Source organism: Aethina tumida, chromosome 1 (assembly GCF_024364675.1).
Source record: "Aethina tumida isolate Nest 87 chromosome 1, icAetTumi1.1, whole genome shotgun sequence".
Classification (NCBI taxonomy): domain Eukaryota; kingdom Metazoa; phylum Arthropoda; class Insecta; order Coleoptera; family Nitidulidae; genus Aethina; species Aethina tumida.
This window is the reverse complement of record NC_065435.1, coordinates 54,471,344-54,493,724: the sequence shown is the minus strand read 5'-3', so window position 1 is coordinate 54,493,724 and position 22,381 is coordinate 54,471,344. Positions and strand designations below refer to the sequence as shown.

The window sequence follows — 22,381 nt, the reverse complement described above, 5'->3', positions numbered from 1 at the left end:
AGTAAATAAAATGCCTACAATTTATTATAGTTTTGTATTTATCAAGTAAAGGTAAAGAAAATATCGAAATTTTTACAATAAAATACGTCAGCTAACATAAATAACATCCAAAAAGTTTTCAAATTTTTAAGGATATCTGGAAGCACTTATATTGGATTATCCTTATTTAATATCATATTGAAAACCATTTTGTTGTTATAAAACTACGTTGTAAAAACATAGTAGTAGAGTACGTTTCTTATTTACATGGAGCTATGTACAATATTTATATATTTAAATTAAGTTGTAAAAGAATAAAATTTATTAAAATCTTTTGAGATGATTATGAAAAAATTACACTGTATCACTTTATTCACATAATTACTTCTACAATATAAATATGTGACAATAACATGACCTGCACAAAATAAGTTAAGTTGGTCTACTGTAACTAGAATTGGTTTTGAATAGATATTTTCAACGCTAACAAGAACTAAACTATAAGTAATAAAAAATTTCACTAATATTTGGAAAAAACTAGAAAATTTAAAATATGCTGAGATATGTGCTGTATATTTGAGTATTCTTAAAATATGTATTATTTTTCTCCTCACCTCTCTCTTAATGTTGATAATGCAATAATTAGTTGTAGCAGTAAAAATACTTGAATATTGATATTTTTTATTGACTGATATTTGAAAGGCTCTGGGCGAAACTAGCCTACCAATTTGACTAGGGCAACACAAAAGAGGGACGTTAACAAGGTTAAAATTTAATTTAAACACCTGTTCACAACCAATCTAGTTCTTATAGTTAATCATTTCGTTAAACAAATTTTGTCGAAGCTTGTCTAACAAATTAATTAATTTCTTCATAAACCTGTGTGTATTAAGATATCAATACAGTATAAGTAATAAATTTATACATATGATGAGATGATGAGAAATTTCCTGAATCTCTTATTTGAAGGATCAATGGGTCATCACTAACGAAATTGTCTTCGTCAGTGGTGTCAGCATTTAAATATTTATGCATAATACAGTAAATACATAAATGACTAGCGTCGAAAGAACTTCAAATAAATGTTTCGGAAACTTTCAAATTGTTAATTTAAAATATTATTAAAGCGTTTAATGTAAACCACTAATTACAAATACGATTTTATAAAAACCAGTTATTAGCAATGGTGCATACAGAACTATATTGTTATGTCAAATATGATTTATGGTTCTATTATTCATTGCCTTTAAATTTTGATTTCGTTCACTTAAATAAACTCAAATCGAATGGTACCCAATAAAATTTGTTTTTAATTTAAAACGACATAAATCAAAGACCAAAACATTTGCACAAACAAGGACAGGAGACAATTCTAAAATCACATTTTTGTTATTTCTTTGCTTTGAGTATAAATTAAGAAAACTTTAAAACAATTCATTAATTTCTATGTGCTCTAACATGACTAGACAATGAAGCATTTACGAAAGTTTTAACTTAAGAAAACTTTTGTTTATTGCAAATATAAGTCACATATAACTATTTATACCTTTAGTCCCTGTTAATAATTTTAAAACAAATGGAATGTAATTCAGTTACAGCCGTTCTGGATATGTTTTCGTCCACATTACATCAAGTAAATGGAGTATGCACCACTTCAAAAAATTCTCTAGTTACCGTTTCTGTGAGTCTTTAAATGCCGAACCAAATGGGCTTTCTGCGAGAACCTTTTGTGGCAAAACTCGCAGAGGAATGCCTTCTCACCTGTATGCACCAACATATGTTGATACAACTGACCCTTCGTCGAGAACGCCTTTCCACACTGATCACAATGATAGTTTTTCTCGCCCGTGTGTATTTTTATGTGAGTGTTCAAGTTACTGGAGCTGGCAAACCTTTTCTGACAGTACGTGCATCCGTAGGGGCGTTCCGACGTGTGTATCGCTATGGTATGTTTAGTGAGCTGCTGGGCCGTTGCGAAGGCCTTCCCACACGCCGCACACACGTGGTTTTTTTCACCTGTATGGGTGCGCATGTGCACGTGCAGATGACCGCCGTTTATGAACCGTTTGTCGCACAGGTGACAGATGTAGGGTCGTTCTCCCGTGTGAATGCGGATATGGTGGACAAGGCCCGGTTTATTGCGGAAGATCTTGCCGCACGTGAAGCACTGGTGTTGTTTTGCCGGCTTCTTTTGCTTAGTGGACGTGTTGGGTGGTATGTTGACCAATGTAATGTCCTCGACCTAGGTGTGAAGATGTTTTCATTATATAGTCTTCATTTCACATACTATCAGGCAACCAAAAAAGTTTGTGCAGTTTTTCTTTATTATCTACTTTTATGAATTATATTCAATAAAACTTATGTCAAGGAGTACATTCAGAGTATTTGAATTAAAGTCCAAAATCTTTATTAGAGTATGGCCGTATCAAATGCAATAAATCGTGCTTGTTTATGAATTCAAACTTAGTACCCAGGCTGCAGAAGCTTGTCGGAAAATATGCGCTGTTTTTGGGGAAGGTATTGCAGCTGAACAGACAGGTCACAAGTAGTTTAAGAATTTAAAAATAGAGAGGTTTTGGAAAACGAGGTGAACACGTCTTCAAATTCCCTAAAGTAAGATTTTTATAAAAATGGGATGTATGATCTTGTATCTAGATGGGAAAGAGTAATACTTGCTGATGATGATTATATTTCAGAATAAGGTTTAACCCATTTTTTGTGTTATTTAACCTTTAAAACGACAAGAACTGGTTGCCTGGTTATATTGAATATTCAAACTTGCTAGGATATATTTCAGTAAAGAAAATATTGGTATCAACAAAGAATATTTGAACAAGACTAAAAGTTTTCAGAAAAATTAATTATCTTCCAGAATTTTGGTGAAGGGAACTTTGAAGTGATTGAACCATGTTTAATGGAACAAGATCAGATAGTATAAATTACATGTGTAATATGTGTTATTTCTCTGGCCACCACTGCATTTGGGCTTTGGCAGACCAATTTAAAACATCAATTACTGAAACGAATCTACAATAAGAGTGACAGGCATAGACTCCTCTGCATATGTTTCCATAACATTTTTGAATATGTCCCTATATTGCTATTGTATCAATTCTGTAAAGAGGCCCAATCCTAGGCTATGACATAATTGCCTATATTATAATCAATTCCCCAATGTGATTAATTGTGTACTTTGGAACATGTTAACTGACGAGGACAACATATATAAAATTTTACGTCATTTCCAAACCAATTGAATTTATATTCATTGGTGCAGAATTTTTTCTCCTAAAATTAGCATCTTTAAGCAAATTTTGTTTCCTTTGTTGGTTTCTTTTTAAAACAAGACGATTTTATCTAGTAATGCATCCAGTAATGTTTACTTCACTCAGCCTTCACTCAATATTTTTGTGTTATTTGCTTGGTATTTAGAAAAGAGCTGGCACTGCTAACATTTTTCATTTTTTTATCTTCTTTTCTGTGAGTAGACGCTTCCTAAGGGACAGTTTAAAGATATTATAAACAAGTTTTCTTGAACTTCTAAGATTATTTAGAATTTGAGAAATTGATCGTTCTTCCAATGTTTTCAACATAATGCATACATTTCTGGACAGCAACTAAACTAGAAGAAGAAATACTTGTTGTTCACCACAAAAATGGAAATTTTCTAATTACTTTTAATAAATGCTATTTATGTGCCCACTACTAGACAATTAAACTCAACAGAATTAATTAAAATGCACTTTGTTAGTACATTTTTGTGGATACATAACCCTAAGAAGCAAGTGAAAACAAAATATTAATACAACTGCTTTTAATTTTTAAATAGATATTGAAAATGTGCTATCTATGTGACCACATATACAAATCTGAACAATATTTATTGCACCTAGTTGAACAAAACAAATAAAATTCTTTCCATCCATTTTACATTTTTTTAGTATACAAAAGAAAAGTTTATTTTCTATTAAGACAAATTCAACCAATTAGAATGTTCAAGAAATATTAACAAAATTTATAATATTCAGAAAAAATTAAATAAATTACATATTTGCAGCAATATAAATCTTACCTTCAAATCAAGGTCCACAGGCTTCAAATCACTTAGTTCAATTTTCAAATCCGTTAAAGTGTTCTTATCAATATCATTAAGTGAAGGCCCAGGCTCAATTTGCACAGTTGTCAACAGAGTAGTTTCTTGCATTTGATTGTTATCTGGCAACGTAACATCAGCAACTTGCTGCATATCTTGCACCTGAAGCTGAGAATTGTTTGTTTCAATATTTTCAGGGAATGTGACTGTTGTATTTGCGTTGGTATCGTCCTTTTTAAGTTCCATGAACCCAGTCAGATCTGGAGTGGCTGGTAAATGATGGAAATTTTCAAAACACTGTCTTAATTTGGCGTCTGAGCTCTCACATTGCGACTTGAACTGGAAGGCTATGTTTAATTTTGAGATGCACTTTTGGCAAATGTAGGGAGGCAAACCATCTCCTTCTAGCACCTGAAAGTTTTTCATTTACATCGGGCAACTACAGGTCGAATATCACTTACCTGCACGGCAGCGCAAGCCATAATTAAAATTGAAAAATGCGGCGGTTTTATAGGATCAAATATTGGCAACAGTTTTGGACCCTTTTCTAAACATATCCTGCATATATTGTTTATGTTTATTGTTAAATAATAGTTCAATAAATCACTTTGTGGTATGTTTTTGTTATTGTACGTAACCGAGCACAACGCCATTTTTGTTGTTTCGTGCTTTGACTGTGATATTATTGTTACCTGTTATATCGACGTAAACAAATTTGATCTCCACACAAAACACCCCAATAAAGTCGTGAGAACTCAATTATAGAAGTAACAATTTGTGGAGGGGGAATTTTGAATTATTTTACTCTTTAGTGATTAAAAATTATTTAATTTAAAATAATCAACTTAAATTTCAAACATGTGGCAATTCTTAAACGCAAGTTCACGCCTAGAAATTGGAATTCTAAAATCCACGAAACAAATATTTCTGAAATCGAGTTACCGTCCCTGACTGTATGTGGTTCAAGGTAGGGGAGGGTGTTTTGTGTGGCAGAGCTAAAATACACAGAACACAGTGTACAATAATTTTAACTATGATAATATGTAGACTTTTTCAGGATAGTATATGTATAACAACAAAGACTAAAACATTATGTTAATATGCAATGTTTTTCATTACAAGGAAAATACATAATGCACATATGAAGTAAAAATAAATTTAATAACACAACATTCGAGTGGTGAGGTTGCAGTTCACAAGTTATCTCACAATGGAGTTTGGATTTATAGAAGAATTCAAATTTTTGACTCAAGAACGTTTAAACATATTCTGTGATATATCCTTGTGTCGTATTTGTTTAGAAAAAGTTGATCCCACCAGGAAAACCTATGATATATTTGCAGAGGGTGATGTCACCACATCCAATATGATTATGTCTTGTGCTTCTGTCCAGGTAAACACACAAATTTCCCTCTTATTTCTATTTTCCATCTCAAATAGATTTCAGAATCTGATGGACTACCCACAATAATTTGCCATGATTGTCTTCAAAAATTGAACATTGCTTGGCAATTCAAAATGCTCTGTGAGAACTCTGATGCTAAGCTGAGAGAAGCTTACCTGGGGGCAACTTTTACAAATATTGACATGTCACAACATGATGACTTGTCTCCCTCCAGTGAAATGTGTGTAATCAAAAACACATGCAATGAAAGTGATTATATTTCAAAAACTAACAACTTTAACAATACCTTTAATTCAGAAACTGATAAATTAGATGTAAATTCAAAAAAGAATACAAACAGTCTTAATGAGAGTGATAAGAAAAAGAAGGTTCATCAGTGTGAAACTTGTGGCAAAGTATTTAATAGGAGAGAATATTTGACACAGCATTTGAGAATACACACAGGTACCATGTAAAGTCATATTTTAAACAATAAATTAATTAAATTATTATTTTAGGAGAAAAACCATATTGTTGCCATTTATGTGACAAAAGGTTTATAAATTCTGGACACTTATTAACTCATCTGAGAAAACACACAGGTGAAAAGCCACATCAGTGTTCTTTATGTCGAAAATCCTTTACCACAAAACAAGAATTAACTAAACACACCATGGTAAGTATAAATATCCAAGTGTTTCACATTGTCTAATAAAAATTAATTCCTCCTAGGTTCATAATGGGGAGAAGCCATACATTTGTACCAGCTGTGGCAAGCAGTTTGTCAGTTCAAGTAATCTGTACACACATATGAAGCATCACACAGGAGAGAAGAAGTTCATTTGTGAACACTGCTCAAAACGTTTTTATACCAAACAAGAATTGAAACAACATCAAGTAACGCACACTGGAGAAAAGGCATTTGTATGCGAGTATTGCAAAAAACGTTTCTCCCAAATTGCACATTTGAGGAGGCATATTAAATTGCATTCCAAGACAGAAAATGCAGGTTAAGGATACTGTTATATGATTAAAAGTTTTTAGAAAGGGTTTTTGAAGAGATTTAGCGGACCAATTGAATCAAAATTATGTATTTACCTATGGTAATTATAAAAAATTGTATACATTTTTATCAAAAACAGGACAAAATCAATAGTATACTCTCATTTTACATAGTAATGGGCGAGACAATCGAATGTACCGTAATCGGTACAGATTAATAATCGAGTCAACCATCGACTTGTAATCAGACTTAGCAATCTGGATATTTTTCGATTTCGAGTGAAAACCATCGAGAACAATCGAAATAATCGAAATCGCCTATCACTAATTTTACATAGTGAGCTTCACGATATTCCGTAGAAGTTAATAATTAACAGTAATCACTTCATTAGTAAGAGTAACATTAAAAATACTTTGAAATATTTTAACAATATTCATAGTATTCAGTGATGGGCAGTGCATCAATACAAAGGGTTAGACAAAAACGGAAGACTTCATTAATCACTTAAAGTAACTGTGAATAGTAACTCGGAGAACCCAATGAAATATTCCTTTGATGTACAGTCGATTGCAAAATGGCATTACCACTTTGCAAACAAAATCCTATGTGACCACTCCATCCAGTACACCAAAAAAATAAAAATGAGATGATTACTAATTGCGATATTTAAATGAGGGAGTCATCGAAAATTTGAAAAATATGTTTAAAATTAGATTTGTCGAACGAAATATTTACTACTAGTACTAGATAATTAAAAAAATTTATGGAAAATTTACACACTTTACATTTTGGTGTCGCCGTAATGTTCAAATCAATCTAATAATAATGTAATGTAACATAATGGATAAAATTTAAAATATTTCTATGAAACCTAATAGAGTGGATATATAAAATATAGAATATTGATACAGACTTTTTCTTAGAATTTAAAGATTGCTGAAATAATTCTATTGATTTAATCCAATTATATTATAACACTTATTTGTGAAATGGTTTAAAACATGTTTTTTTTTTTATTTTATTCTATATTATATTTTGGTTTGTTATTATAAAAATATGTCTTTAATTAAAATTTTGTATACTTCAAGTTTATAAAAATATTAATGCTTCAACTAAATCACAAATAATAAAATAATTTGAATTTATTTTAACTCAATAATTTGTAACCGTTTATAAAATAGTATTAAGTTTGGATTTTAAATTTAAACTTGTTTTTTATTAACTAAAACAGTTGTAGAATTAAGATAAAATCAATAATATATTATTAGAAATATGAAATAAAATTATTTTTTAGTAACATATATATGTATATATCTTTTAAAACAAAATTATTCCTGGCTAGAAATTTTACAAGTGTTCTACAAATTATTGGGTTACTTTACGTTACAAGAATTTTACTTTAAAAATACTTGTAAAAATATGTAAATTTATGAATAACATATACGGGAAAAAACTGCAAATTTCTTCTTGATACGATAAATTTGGTTGAGTAACGGGAAGTACAGTAATGAGTAAATTATTTTACTAGCCATTTTTTTTATTTTCAAAAGGGAGTCAAGATATTTGGTATAAAAGGGGTTCTTGCGATTTGAAAAATCTATCTTACGGACTGAATTTACATATCAAAAGCCCATTCGAATTGTATGTTGTTAATTATGCCTCGCCAGACCCAAACTTCACGAGCGCCAGTGGTAAAGAGAATTGTATGAAACCCCCTCATTGTCTGAGATTGCTATAAAAAATTTAACTATATATATCGAAAGCGATTGGCCCGTCTGAATCTTGAGAGTGACATCATGCACGACAGAGACAGTATATGCCTACAAATTTGCCCCATAGTGGGAGTATTTATACAAATTTCAATTTACCGGGTACTTGCCCATCGCTGATTATATTCCATAGTTCTAAATGTATCTTCATTTACTTATAAGCATAACGTACTCAATAGTTAGAATAAGAGGTTTTTTATTTCGACTTTAACATTCAAGAAATTTCAAAAATTGCTCAATGTCTTCTTCGTACCCTTAATTTCGTGATGATTAAAAAGTACAAAGCTACTCGACACATCAAAATTGTGATTATATATTTAAGTTATTGTAAATTGCTAAAATGAAATGTATTTTTATGTATAATGTATTCAAATAAATCTCATAAATTTATAAAATGTCTATAATTATAACGTAAAGAAACGGCAACGAGACTACGTGGTTCCAAAGATCTCGTTGACGAATCAAATAATGAGTAAGACAACAAATCGGGAAATTAAAATGTCCTAAATTAATTTTCTACAATCCAGGACATTTCTCAGGATGTTTATGTATGTAATTCTGGAGGATTTTTTTTTACCTAAAGGTGGAGAAAATGTTAATCAATTTGTCAATGTATATCAAATTTTCTTAGTAAAAACATAACCATGATGAGGTAAAAATCTGGATCTATAAAATCTAAATACTAAAAATTGGTTTTCGTTTGAAACATTTGGTAATTAATTTGGAGTATTGAACATCCCAACATCTAATTATAAACAAATGTGGAAATAGAACTTATTTTCAAAAAGTTGATACTTTTCTTTTTAATTATTATTTGGAATAAAGGGAGAAAATCTTTTAAATCAACTAAAAACCCCATCCATGGCACCGACATCGATGAGTCTTAAGCTAATAGAAGACATATATGGATAAGAAAGAGAAATAATGCATATACGAATCGATCATTCCGACTGAATTTTGAGAGAGACATCATGTAAGACAGAGACAGTAAAAGTCTGAAAATTTGCTTCGTAGTGGGAATCTTTTACTGTCTCTGTCAAGCATGATGTCTCTCTCAAAATTCAGTAGGATCAAAGACTCTTCAATATATGGATGAGCTGATCTCAGGTCCTCTGACTGTCTTGTCGACTGAGTTTGCGAAAACAAAACCAATTAGAAAGATTAAGATTAAGAAAATCTCTCTTGAGAGGGATTAGAATTGCGTTAGTTTGCCACCGCCACTGACTTGTGGAATGGTACTGAGCCCTAGGACAACGACAAAGTGGATCCATTCTGAAGAGATACTTTTCTGCATTCGCTAATGTATATATTAAATAATATGCATACAAAAGTCGGTGCATGATGCATTCCAATTGTTATAATTTGTTAAAAACTGATAATATATTTTATTTAGAATCAATTATTCTTATTTTAATAGTCTGAGAGTGATATCTATATTTTTAAGAATAAATGTATAATTTGAGATTTTATATTAAAAAAATTATATTAAAATTAATTAATGTATACAGTTGTCTACCCAAGGTACCAAATTGTTTCGTGTAGGTACACAAAAGTAAGTATGTAATGTTTTGTCTACATGAGTATTAGCCACTTCCAAATACAAGGATGTACATCCTTGGAACTACGTATAATAATCAGATTACCGGGATACAAGTTATCTATACCATGGGCTCTGTGGTCCAGTGCCAAATAAACATCTACTCATTTATAGAATTATGGGTAAACGGGGTGCTCTGTGGGTAAACGTTTTGGAACCAGAGTAGTTCATTTTAACCAGAACTGTCAAACGTTGCAGTAAACAATGGGAGATTATCGGTTCTTCTAAATTATTTAACAAAGTTTAATTAAAGTAATTTTTATATGGGTGGTGAGTTCCAATACTGCAAATGTCTACGCACGTAGAATTACTGACATCACCTAAAAACATGGCAGAGGAACAATCGGGAGTGACGGTTATAATTATAATCGGTATTGGATTACTTCTGTTCATCTTGTTATTCATATTTGCCAAGAGACAAATAATGAGATTCACACTGCGTTCAAGAAGAGGACCGCACATCCAAGTTGGCTTAGATGCATCCAAGGTAATTGTTGTTACTTATGTTTGTTATAATTTATCACATAATGCACTGATTTTAGGAACTTAAGTTAGAAATAGAAAGGCGTCTAGATCTAATAGGAAAAATCACCTGTGAACCCCAATTATTTAGTAAAACTGATCCAAGGTATATTGTATGTCCGGGACAACAAATACCTGCACACTACTATCGTTTGAAAGCTGTAGATGACTGTAAAATATTAGGTACCTTATTATTACCACCCCCTGTATTATTTTATTTATTGTGGCTATTTTACAGAGAATGAAATTACAAAGCAGGATAATTTTCTTGTTCGACATCCTAGTGAAAATTTAAGGAGCTATTTACTGATGACTCTGGCAGACCCTTTAAATGGTAGTGGTCATAGATTGTTGCATCAGTTCTGTGATCTGTATGAACATGCTAGATATGATCCAAACCACTTTGGTGATGAAGAATATCAGCAATACAGCAGACTCCTTATGAAATTAGTTGATGCGTAAGTTTTATATTAATGCACAAGTAAGATTTTTATTTATTTTTTTTTTCCAGTGCAAAGCTTTTGAGATCTTACAATAGTAGTAGGAAATCATCACCTAACAGGACACCCCAGAAAAAGCATCAATCTCAAGAAAAAAATAGAAACCTATTGGATCCAACAAGATTACATCCAGTTCCTCCTGCAGCATGTATTACAAGTGAGGAAATCCTTAGTGTAAGTGAAAGAATTGACTCTAGACCTTCATCTCTGACTGTACCTGTGCCTGATAGAGACAATACAGAGACGTCAGTTTAAAGTGATTTAATAGCTGTGGTATCTGTGATAGTTTTAAGCAACATAATTATTTGTAAGTTTAAAATTTATTATTTACTTGCAACAATATTTATTATGTGAATAGGGTTGAGGGTACCATTTTCAAGTACCAAATAATGTGGAATACTGTTCACAGTAAATTAGATAGTTAAGAAATCACTTGTTAAGTAAAATGTAAACCAATTAGTTTAAAATATTATGTAAAGACCTTATTTAAATCCCCGTACTTTTTTTATTTGCCATACCTTTTCTTTGATGTTTTACAATAAACTAAATAAATAATTATTGAAGTCTTTCTTAAAGTAGAGACTAAAATTAATTGAGGCAGTTTTCATATCACTAATCAAAATATTAATAAATAATAGTTTTATTAGTTGATCTATTAATTATTATAATACAATTTTTTTAAATTATTAAATTAAAAAATTGAAATATCTGCACAAGATCTGAAGGTTTCCTGGTCTCCACAACCCTCATCATATGTTCCATCCCCACATGGACCCCAGTTATTTCCTACAAAAATTCAAGCAATTAAAATTTCCAGATGACAAAAGTAGATAAGATAAAAATAATACGTGTGTACCTTGTAATAGTTGATATATAAATCTGTAGTGTTTATATTTTTACAATAATTTGACCTTAGATAAGTTCAATATTCATTATTGTTGTTAGTATATGAGTACCTGCTCTGTAGTGCCATCGAAGGACGCATCTGTCGCACTTTACGTCCGCAGGAAGTTGAATAAGATTGTAGATTTCCTTCTCAGTTGACGACACTGCGTATAAATCTGTACCATCCGCCAACTTCAGTGGTTGGAAGCAGTCCTCTGTCTCAGGTTGCGACGGATCCTCCAGTATACAAAGGCTAAATAAAATTCAATCAACCTGACCAATTGTAAGTTGTAGAAGATTTTTACCTATAAGCAAACGTTCCCTTATGGTTGGATGTAAGCCTTACGTATGTTTCAATGACATCCCCAACTGTATAATTGGCAGTGACTATTCCGTTGCCGTAGGTGCCGCCGTTCTCGTTGCTTCTGGGTTTTGGTTTCGCCCAGTTATCGCCGCATTCGCCACAACGTCCTCCGTTTTGGGTGTATTGTACCTGTATTATTTTATTGAAACCAATGTAATGATATGCTTTTGCTTTCTTACCGTCATTCCCCCGCAGAAAAATTCGTTGTCCTCGTAATCGTGTGGCTGGGAGTCATCGTACCTCCACAAAGATGCTCTGTTTGTTGGCGTCAGCATCATTCCATGACCGAATGCTGCCTCCACCAGCGCAAAAACTGTAAGAATCACCTTCAATAGCATATTGTTGTTCTGTGTTTAAACTGATAACTTACCTTGTGTGGTGGATGTCTTTATATGCCCAAAATAGTGAGATTAGATAGTGACAATTGATTGATGATTGACGCCTTATTCAATATTTTGATCAAAAATGTTGAGATTAAAGGGAATTTCTATTGTATGTATCATAATAACTAACATGCGTATGTTATTTTTAAGAGTTATCTATAAATGCTTAAATTTAGAAACACTTTACTCAATCTAATAACTAGATTAGTTAATAAGGGGTTGTAAAATTTACAATTGAGAACATTACAATGAGTCATTTATTAAAACATTTTATTTTCCAATTTCCACTTTACAGTATTTCATCCATTTTTACATAAACCATTTTAAATTTATTAATTAATAACTGGGTCAATAATTACCACGGTTTATTCTTCAATTTCTACTTTACAGTTATAATATTTCATCCATTTTAAGTTCTTTGTAAATTCGGAGTGGTGTCGGAAAGACTGTAAGGTTATTCCGAAAGCCCTTCTATACTCCACGGGAATGTAATCTTCGGTGTTAACATGATAGAGCCATTCTAACGCCTAAAATATGTATTTATCAATCTAATTTATATGCACATCAATAGGCCAATACATACCTGATTTGTACATATGCTCCACTGATCAACAAGCAATAAACTGGAAAAAGCCTGCGGAAAAAAGTCAAGCATATTACTAGTGGAATCGGTGGAATTTTCGAACGTAAAATGACCTGAAAATATGATCACGGCCGAAATTAAAATATCAAATAAAAAGATTAAAATTGCTGGTTCCGTTCGACTAGCGATTTTAGCTTGTATTTTTCCCAACAGTTCTAAAAGCCAAAGGGCACAATGTTCTTTCTCTACTTGATTTTTAAACACTTTTGTAAAACAAGGTAAAATAAGTGAATTGAACCTAAAAAATCCATATTAAAATATATAACCGGATTTAAAAATTGACGGTACTTACTTATTATTAATGTTGGTGAAACAAGCAACGTCCAAAACATCTTCCAAGTAATCTAAGGGGGATTTATCTGTCGTCTCAGCCATTTTACAACGAAGTACTAACGATTTTTCGAACCAATCCTGTGTTATAGAAGCACACTGAGAAGAGTGTGTAATTTTATTTATTATTTTCTCCGGTAACACCGGTGTCATATCTACGAGAACGTTAAAAATCTAAAAATAAAACAAATTAATGTCTTATTAGAATTATAACTGTGTCCACTTACTGGGGAACTGGAGTTAGCAGAATACAGTTGGTCACAGAGCACTTCAGATATGGTGGTTTTATTTATATCCAATATGCTTGGATTTTTTAAAACTTCTGTAAGTCTGACTACAATTTGGTCTAAGAACGCTCGATCTTTTCGGTTTTCAAATGAATCGATAGCCATCTTTAGAGACGTTGTGAAGAATGGTTTTAATATCATTGGTTGTAGGCTGTTTGCAAGGAATTTTAAATTTTTATAAATGCAGATCATGTCTCCCTCCTAAATAAAATTAGATATAATATGTATGCCTTAAATTTTTAACAGTAAATACATTTTTTGTTGATGTACAAGCCTCTACCAAATTATCAATAATTTGTCTGGCAGATCCTGACATAATAACTTGATGACAAGCTATATCTATACAATAGGGCCTAGCAATGGGATCATCAATAACTTCTAATAAGAAATGCCAATTGTATGGTGGGAGGGGTTTGCTGTATTCTTGACTAAATATTCGTAAACATTCCATATAAATGAGACGAGTTGGAAAATCCTTCCATTTAGATAACTAAAACAAATACATTGATTTCTATGATAAATCACAGATGATTCTATAGTAATAAATACCCATTGTTTTAGATATTCTCCTACGGCTCTGACGATACTGTGCGGTGGTAACGTTGTAAAATGAATTGGTTCTGTGTTACCTTTGACTTGGTACACATATTTAAGGTAGTTTGATACTTCAATTGACGTCATTTTTATTAAAAAGTTACCAAAGCATTTTATATTATCTTTTGACGATTTCAAGAGATAAATCCAAGTTTTGCCTTAAAATAAACTCACATTTATCATTAAAAAAGACTAATTGTAACGGCAAACCTGGAACTATTTGAGACGCAGCATTATTTTGTTTAGACTCCAAAGTATCAGCGTCCAAATATTCATCAGGGAAATGAGACGAAATCTGTTCCAAACTAAAAGAAGTTAGGCCATTCAAAGCTGCTTCCATCATCTCGCAATTCTCACTGTGCAAGACATAGAACCACAATCTGGCCACCACATCATTAATCAATTGAGGATATGCCTCAGTGTAATTGAGTTGTGGGATCTCGTGAATTAAATTGCATAAGCTACAATACATATTAAAAATGTTGTTAATGTTGTTTTATATATAATATATTTTAACACATTCAACTATTATATTGTATTGACCAATTAATATTTACCTAACTACAATTGGTGTCCTAAAGTCATCTTTAAATTTGGGGAAAATGCTTGCCCAAGTCGTGACTGCATCAATAATTCCTGCTTTACACAAATACCTAATACCTTCAATAGCCAATGAACATGGCAAAGCACCACCTTCACCGCTGTGATTGTTTAAAATATTAGAAAAGTGCGCCACAATTTCTTTTCCGTACTTGCCCGGTCTGCGAATTGAAAAATACTTATACTTAAAGTATAACAAATCAATTAAAATATATTAACCTAAACGCGCATATTTCCTTGAGGATGTAAGCTTTTGTGGTATAAAATTCTAGAATTCCGCGTTTCGACTTACACTCCATCATTAACATGGTTTCCAAGTTGCTGTAGGTTCTGTCTTCCAGTTTCCAAATTTCAAACATCAATAGAGCACTCACGTTCTGTAATCTCGTCGGCCCGTTATTCAAAGCCAAAATCGTTCCGACAATTTTGTGATAATTTTCTTTCAATATCGAAATTTTGGGCAACGCTTTAAGCAAACTTAAATGCATTTGTTGGTTTGTGGTTCGTGACAGTTTATATAAAATAACGGACAGAGTTTCGGGGGCAATCTCTAAATACACTCGAGTATTCTTCAGTATTATATCTAATAAAGATCGTTCGACATATAGAGTATTGTTTTGTAGAAATATTCCGTATATAAAATGTATGATGGACTTTACGTAAAACTGTGGACAACTTTCTAAATTTTTTAAAAATAAGTCTAAATTTTCGTTATTGTTAAGACTACAAGATAAATTGGTTAGAGTTACTGCTAAATAAATTTCATTATTGCTATTGAAAATTCTTTTGCTGAGTATACATCTTTCGAGACAATCGGATTTGTCACTGGATTTTTCAATTTCCTGATAAATCGATCGTGCTATTTGTACAGATCGATCGTCTAGTAAACAAGCGTTTGCAATAAGATGAATTAAAGACGCTTTAAAAGCACTTAAGGCTATTAAATCACAAGGTATATTGGATATCAATTTTTGACCTAAAAATGAATACAATACACAAATGTAAATTGAATCACTAAAAATATTTACTTACATAACAACAATAATGATTCCAAATATACACATGAGCATATTTTTATCATTTTAGTGAAGATATACAGTAAATAATTACTAATATCTGCAATCTGTTTCTTTATAATTATGGTATTTAGGACTCTGATAGTTGTCGTTGGATTGTTTCTGTATAAAAGAAGATGATATAAAGTAGAAACTTGATACAAAACAATAACTTTAAACGCAGCATCACTTTTCACAATTTGCAAATATTCATTTAAAAATTCGCTTATAAGTTCTATATTGTTCCTTGATTCCATCTGAAATAATAAGTAAATTTACGTGGTAAACAAAAATCAAATAAATACTAATAAGAAACAATTGTTTCTTCAATTATTTAATTAATTAAATTGTATAAAAAATTGTTATTTTAGGATATTTTATCTAATAATTAGATAATAATTGATTGATTATAGTTGTATTATCAATAATTTAATTTCATTAACTAGAATCATGACATTAGACATTATTAAACTTAAAATTAGTCAAACTTAGATTTTAGATTAGATTAGATGATTCATATATAAAATAGTGAATGTAATATTGTACTTACATGCAACCAGCCTAAAATATCCAACAGCGTCTCCTCATTACATTGAGAATTAATAATACATCTCCACAAACGTTCTTTAAATAAATTCAGTCCGGTTTCCCCAGGGTTGCAGAGGACATAAAGAAACAGAGGTCTAAATAGTTTGTCTCTGTGTGAAACAATGCTAAAAGTCAATATAAAATATAATTTTAAATCAAATCTCTAGCACAATTATTACTTTTCATCCTCATTGTTATAAAACACTCGAATCTCTTCCAACAGAAAGTTCCAACTGTCTGAGTGTTCATGAACTAAGGTTACAAAAGGATGTTGTGGGAATCTTAAGTTGTACTGACAAATTTTAGTGCCCTTCTTCAAATTTTCGTCCAATTCAATATACAATAATTGACCAAGCAGATGAGTTATCCCGGAGTAACACCTGCAACACACAAACTGTAAAATAGTTCCAAATTAAAAACAGAAACTCACTGAACACTAGCAATTTTCGTGACAAAATCATGTAACACAGATTCTGCATCTAAGACACCCTTTTTAACTAACAGTAAAATCGCATCACACACACTTTCACTGATTAGAGGGTCGTTATTTGTCGATTTATCGTAAAGAAATTTTAATTCCGGACTGTTGGGTACATCAGAAGGCGGTTTCCTTGTAATATTCTTGATAATTGTGGATATAACTTGAGCAACTACCCTCGGATTGTTGGAATTCAATTTTTGTTCAATAGATTCCATTTTGCCGCCTTGATTATTCCAGTAGTTCAAACGTACCGCTGGTTAAACGAACCAGTGGCAGTAAACGTCACTGTGACAACATACAATAAGTAATTACTTATTAACGATTTTAAATCTATTGTATTAAAGTGTGAATGTCTATATTAAAAAATTGTTAAAATAGAAAAATTTATATATACAATATATTTACAATACAGGTTAGGTCGGACTCAATTTTAGAGGTTAGTATTAAATATTTGCTTGTATTACTAGTCCTATTAGTTTAGATTGTGTTAATCCATAATATTTATATGAAACCCATAGTAATTTTATATTGAGTTATATAAAACAATTAATATTACCTATAATTACACTAGAATTTCGATAAAAATGACGTGGCGTATTACACGCAAAGAATTAAAAGCCATTTTCGATTGTTTACCGGAAACGATGTTTTTTAAATTTACAGATGGGCCTATCAAGACATGAGGTTAATTTAAGAAGATTGCTAGCAAAATGTGAACTGATGGTAAAGAATCACCAAAAAGATGATGACAGATTTGGAAAATATATTACATCTCTTGAAGATATGCTACAAGAAGTAAGAGGAACATATGAGTGAGTATTTTAAATTAAGTTTTTATTGTAGAACGCTCAAATTATTTTATTATTATAGAAATTCCAATAATGAGACACTGCAAAACTATCAAAAACGTATTACAGCTATTAAAATAGCAGTAGGGATAGCTTTAAACCAATATGAAACTGAAAATGACTCACAACTTACCAGACAAGAATTATTGGGGGTGAGACAAAGAAATGTTGGTCAAACTTTAGGGACTGATAATGATTTAGATGCTGTAATTAATTATCATGAAAACCTGCAGAAAAAAATTACAGATGATATGGTATCAATTGCACAGTCCTTAAAAGAACAATCTGAAAAGGCTAATTTAATAATAAAAAGAGATACAGAAGTAGTGGGACAATCTACACAATTGACAGATCAAAATTTTACTAATTTAAGTGCAGAGTCAGCTAAGTTAAAGGAGCACTCTAAAAGAGCATGGAAATGTTGGATGTGGGTCTTACTCATCATTGTTATGGTTGTGTTTGTTAGTGAGTATTGATTTTATTTATTACTTTTATTTTATTTTAAATTAACAAAAAACTACATTGTGTGTCTTTTGAAGTGAATTTATTAATTTGACCAGTACTATAACTTGAATGATTACTTTAGATAGTCAGTCCATTTCTTGTTTTGTATCCAAAAAAGCATTTTGTAGGTTTGAACACTTTTTATTCAGTTCATTCTTAATTTATCTGTCATTTAGCACTGTAAAATGCCATAAAAGACATTTTCTCTGAAGATTTTGTCACTATAATTGCAATTTTAGTACATAGGTCAACAACAAGTAACTCAAATGTGTAATGCCCTCAAAGGTGTAATAAGATGGGACTGACTTCAGAGACAAATTTACACTTGAAACAAACACAAGCCTCAAAACTTGAGAGCTTGTTAATACCCTTAGACAAGAATATCGAGTTTTGGATAATGAATTAGCAATTAATATTGTTTTTTTTAAAGGAATTTTGTTTTATTAATTTCCCAAGGAATTTGATGATATTAATTGTATTACTGGTTTAAAGTTCCGTTATTGATGCAGTTTTGTTTAATTTATGCAGATTTCATTGTTTGTTAAAAGCTTTGTTGCACTATAATGTCATTGTTTTCTGATTTCTGAAATAATTGTCCACTTGAAAAGACGCACAGTGCATTTGTAATAATTTATACAAAAAATGTACTAAGAACTAAAAACAAATTTTAATAATATATTTTTTCAGATATGGTGCTTTTCATGAAAGTCATGAAGAAACGGCAATAAATCGTCTTAATTTAAAAATGGCTTTGGAAACTTTATATTTTACCGTCACATTTAGAAATAGCGAGAAGATAATATACCTAGCTAAATGATTTTAAAAGAAACATTATACCATTTTTTATTATTTTATTTAATTAAATTTATTATATTACATTTTAGTTGTTTTATTCAGTTTCAATTACCCTTATCAAAAATTCTCGCAAGGCTAAAGCTTTGATTAAAATCAAAGGTTTTTCAAGATATTATTTAACAAAGTAATCTATTCTTGCTGAAATACTTATTAAAGTCAAGCTGTGTCAATAGTTGTGATAAATATTGACCACTGACTTTTGCGTGCATGTTGGTTAATATAAACATCAGAGATTCCACCACAAAATCAGCTTTCATTTGGAAAGCTTCAAGTTGATTAATTTCAATTTCCATTAACTCAGGTTCCCAATATGTCGCCGCAAAACAAAAATGATCGCATAGTTCCAGCAAACGCGTAATCAAATTAAAAACCTAAAAAATCCAATAAAATGTACTTAAACTAACATAACATAAAAGTTACTTACTTTGCTGTGTGTGTAATTAGATGTCGGTAGGTTAAATACCCTGGACTTACAGCCAAACGTTTCAGACTAAAATAGAATTATTTAAATACACTGAATGTTTCAGAGATCAAGATTTTTACCTGGTCAAAAGTTAGGATAAAGGTCTTTTTTAATAAACTGCATACAAACTGATTATGTAATTTGACAATGTCCTCAAAGTGATTAGCATTTTCTACAGCTTTAAGTAATACATAAAATTCGGCCTCAATTACATCTACCTGTATAAAATATTGAAGGGTGGTAATCAAAAACATTAATTTTTGTCTTAACATTAGAACTCTTGAATCACTAGAAAATATAATTTTAATTTAAAGCTTGGAATTGCTCAACAATGATTTCAATAGAAGAAACAGACAATTGAAAATATCAATTCAATACTTACATAGGTTTTTTATAACATAAATGTATATGCCATAAATTGGTTAAATCAATTTCGGATTTTTTTAATCTTAACAGCAAGCTAAATAGTTTATTGTACAACTCCATAACTTTTGGATGAAATACAATATGCAGGGGCCAATTAACTTCAAAGTAAATGTTCAATTGTGACCATGGATCAGATTCTGTAAAAAATTATAAATGTAGTACTTATAAATGTTCTTTGACATACATATTACTTTGATTATCAGATTTGGCTACTGCAAGTATGAACTTAGAATGCGACTCATTATTATCACCGTAAATTTTTCGAGCACATTCCGAAAATATTGTGTTTATGTTGTGCAACACTGGTGCTTTAGAGCTAGTTGTCCTGTTGGCCTTGTTCTTTTCATTTATAACTGTAATGAACTGTTGGTACAATTCTGCTCTTCCCAATGCAACATATTCTCTAATTTGATGTAAATGTTCCACAAGATTACCCTCATTCAACAAAACCGTCCAGAGATACTACAAATTATTATCAGAAGATATAATTAAATACATGTTTAAATTTTTAAATGTACCTTGGTTATTTTAATACGACATTCTTCAATAGTGTTATCAAAAGAGGTTTTATTAAATATCTCTGTTTCAAGTGCCTGTAATTTTTTATAATAATCCATACTAGTTCCTTCCCAAATGTCTCTGGGAGAACTATCTTTGTGATAATTATCGGTATCGCTCTTTGGTTCATTTTTCATTATCCAAACTATTCGACCCATGAATAAAATACATTCTGCTGTCTCTTTGTCAATGAATATTGGCAACATCTCCCAGTTTATAAAAAATTTTCGTACCATTGGCGGATGCCGAATTTTTCTCACGGAACTTAAAATATCACTCAGAGACTAGAAACATAATGATAGCACTTTACAATTTGCAACTAGTTCTATGGCTTACACTCTCTGATCCTTTTCCATGATCAAATACGGCAATATCCTTTGAATACTGAAAATTTTCGTCGGCTGATACACCATCACAAATAAAGAATTCGCCACAGGGGTCAGATATTCGACCAAATATAATCCAATTACAAAGATGACGGTAGAAAATTCTATTAATTGAACGAATGATTCTAAAAAATACAGAATTTTTTTCCTCAATTAAGTTCAATATTCTGTTAACGTCCAGATAATTTTTTATAAGAATCAATCGACTTAAAATTATTATATACTATTTCTAAATATATAATTATTGATAATTCCGGCAAAATACTTACTCACTAGCATTTTTAACTTGATGTTCACTGCCATATTTTACATATTTAAATAAAACATTCAAAAGTAAACATCCATGAATATTCTCATCTTGTATCAACTGAATTATACTTTTTAGCATTGTGAATGTATCTTTGAATTTTAATAATTCACAGGTAACATAAGTTAATGGAAGACATGGATTTTCTATAAATGTCTCTTCTAACTCCAAAACTGTCTGTCTATATTCATCCAAACATTTATGAGCCCCTAAACAGAATGCTTGTAAATAGTCTCCTAAGGTAAGATGAACAGTACAGTCATCTGAACCTAACTTAGTGTTACACCACAAAACCTGATTATTAAATTCTTCTATTTTATGGTAGTCTATGGCAAACTCTATTGTGTTCAGTAAAAGTTGTTCTTCACCAGGGTAAGCAAATCCCTGAAGGTCTAGACGCTTTGCCCACTAGAAAACATGACCATGAGTGTTGAATAAATATTTGATTTTAGTACTTACTTCGAATAAGTCCAGAGCTTTCCCAGGCTGATGCCATATACTAAATAGTAACTCACGAATCATTTTTAGGGGAATGGACACAGTTTTCGTTCAACACTGATCACACAATGGTTGAGAAAATGGAATTGACTAGTACTGATTTTTTAATACTAAATAACAGAGAACGTCACATAAGAGTTCTTCAGTATTATGTTATGCATAATAACAATAACAACACACACTACCAATGGACGCATAAAAACGGTACTTAACTGATGATTTTTTCTGTATTATTTAAGTGAAATACCACAAAGGAGTACGTAGGCGTACATGATGCACCAATATAATTCTTTACTTCATCTATAACTAAAACAACAAGCAATTATTTCAAAAAAATGAGGTTAGAATATGTAACCGGTCTTTTAAAAGGTGATACCAATACATATTGTCAATGACAAATAAACAAAACCAATTTTTTAAATGATTTATCTTTAATTTATGTATTTTTAACGAAAGTTCATACTGTCATGCTCTCTGAT

General features: G+C 31.0%; 6 protein-coding genes across 10 annotated transcripts; 2 read left to right on the top strand and 4 right to left on the bottom strand.

Annotated features, from left to right (window-relative positions):
• Window positions 1-19: 19 nt before the first annotated feature.
• LOC109595582 (zinc finger protein 429) lies at window positions 20-4,725 on the bottom strand. The gene is made up of 3 exons (XM_020010968.2): window positions 4,534-4,725; window positions 4,052-4,483; window positions 20-2,221 (listed from the first exon to the last, which is right to left on the bottom strand). Exons 1-3 carry the CDS (start codon window positions 4,723-4,725, stop codon window positions 1,646-1,648), a joined length of 1,200 nt encoding a protein of 399 aa, XP_019866527.2. The 3' UTR covers window positions 20-1,645.
• A 126-nt stretch (window positions 4,726-4,851) lies between these two features.
• LOC109595586 (zinc finger protein 888) lies at window positions 4,852-7,189 on the top strand. The gene is made up of 5 exons (XM_020010972.2): window positions 4,852-5,039; window positions 5,130-5,465; window positions 5,513-5,921; window positions 5,975-6,132; window positions 6,189-7,189. Exons 2-5 carry the CDS (start codon window positions 5,283-5,285, stop codon window positions 6,468-6,470), a joined length of 1,032 nt encoding a protein of 343 aa, XP_019866531.1. The 5' UTR covers window positions 4,852-5,039; window positions 5,130-5,282; the 3' UTR covers window positions 6,471-7,189.
• Window positions 7,190-9,948: 2,759 nt separating this feature from the next.
• On the top strand, window positions 9,949-19,287 carry LOC109595600 (uncharacterized). The gene is made up of 7 exons (XM_049962094.1): window positions 9,949-10,312; window positions 10,368-10,530; window positions 10,586-10,805; window positions 10,859-11,021; window positions 17,721-17,869; window positions 17,928-18,370; window positions 19,097-19,287. The coding sequence occupies exons 1-7, from the start codon at window positions 10,115-10,117 to the stop codon at window positions 19,135-19,137; spliced, it is 1,377 nt and encodes a 458-aa protein (XP_049818051.1). The 5' UTR covers window positions 9,949-10,114; the 3' UTR covers window positions 19,138-19,287.
• LOC109595603 (uncharacterized) lies at window positions 11,470-12,607 on the bottom strand. Of its 2 annotated transcripts, XM_020010999.2 has the most exons (5): window positions 12,467-12,607; window positions 12,276-12,409; window positions 12,038-12,225; window positions 11,804-11,985; window positions 11,470-11,633 (listed from the first exon to the last, which is right to left on the bottom strand). In XM_020010999.2, the coding sequence occupies exons 2-5, from the start codon at window positions 12,372-12,374 to the stop codon at window positions 11,539-11,541; spliced, it is 564 nt and encodes a 187-aa protein (XP_019866558.1). In that variant the 5' UTR covers window positions 12,375-12,409; window positions 12,467-12,607; the 3' UTR covers window positions 11,470-11,538. The 2 variants fall into 2 exon arrangements, with proteins under 2 accessions (XP_019866558.1, XP_049818056.1); XM_049962099.1 differs by lacking the exon at window positions 12,467-12,607 and having other exon boundaries at window positions 12,276-12,453.
• On the bottom strand, window positions 12,733-17,685 carry LOC109595601 (focadhesin). 3 transcript variants are annotated; one of them, XM_020010994.2, is made up of 14 exons: window positions 17,614-17,685; window positions 17,007-17,342; window positions 16,756-16,956; window positions 16,539-16,701; window positions 15,966-16,245; window positions 15,153-15,909; window positions 14,891-15,094; window positions 14,544-14,794; window positions 14,289-14,491; window positions 13,993-14,229; window positions 13,680-13,940; window positions 13,415-13,626; window positions 13,063-13,360; window positions 12,733-13,006 (listed from the first exon to the last, which is right to left on the bottom strand). In XM_020010994.2, exons 2-14 carry the CDS (start codon window positions 17,270-17,272, stop codon window positions 12,845-12,847), a joined length of 3,495 nt encoding a protein of 1,164 aa, XP_019866553.2. In that variant the 5' UTR covers window positions 17,273-17,342; window positions 17,614-17,685; the 3' UTR covers window positions 12,733-12,844. The 3 variants fall into 3 exon arrangements, with proteins under 3 accessions (XP_019866553.2, XP_019866555.2, XP_049818035.1); XM_020010996.2 differs by having other exon boundaries at window positions 15,153-15,870; XM_049962078.1 differs by lacking the exon at window positions 17,614-17,685 and having other exon boundaries at window positions 17,007-17,488.
• LOC109595604 (gamma-tubulin complex component 4-like) lies at window positions 19,247-22,297 on the bottom strand. 2 transcript variants are annotated; one of them, XM_049962082.1, is made up of 9 exons: window positions 21,864-22,297; window positions 21,367-21,812; window positions 21,048-21,222; window positions 20,672-20,995; window positions 20,345-20,615; window positions 20,110-20,290; window positions 19,808-20,015; window positions 19,689-19,754; window positions 19,247-19,635 (listed from the first exon to the last, which is right to left on the bottom strand). In XM_049962082.1, exons 1-9 carry the CDS (start codon window positions 21,924-21,926, stop codon window positions 19,381-19,383), a joined length of 1,989 nt encoding a protein of 662 aa, XP_049818039.1. In that variant the 5' UTR covers window positions 21,927-22,297; the 3' UTR covers window positions 19,247-19,380. The 2 variants fall into 2 exon arrangements, with proteins under 2 accessions (XP_049818039.1, XP_049818046.1); XM_049962089.1 differs by lacking the exon at window positions 21,864-22,297 and having other exon boundaries at window positions 21,367-21,613; window positions 21,679-21,743.
• Window positions 22,298-22,381: the final 84 nt, after the last annotated feature.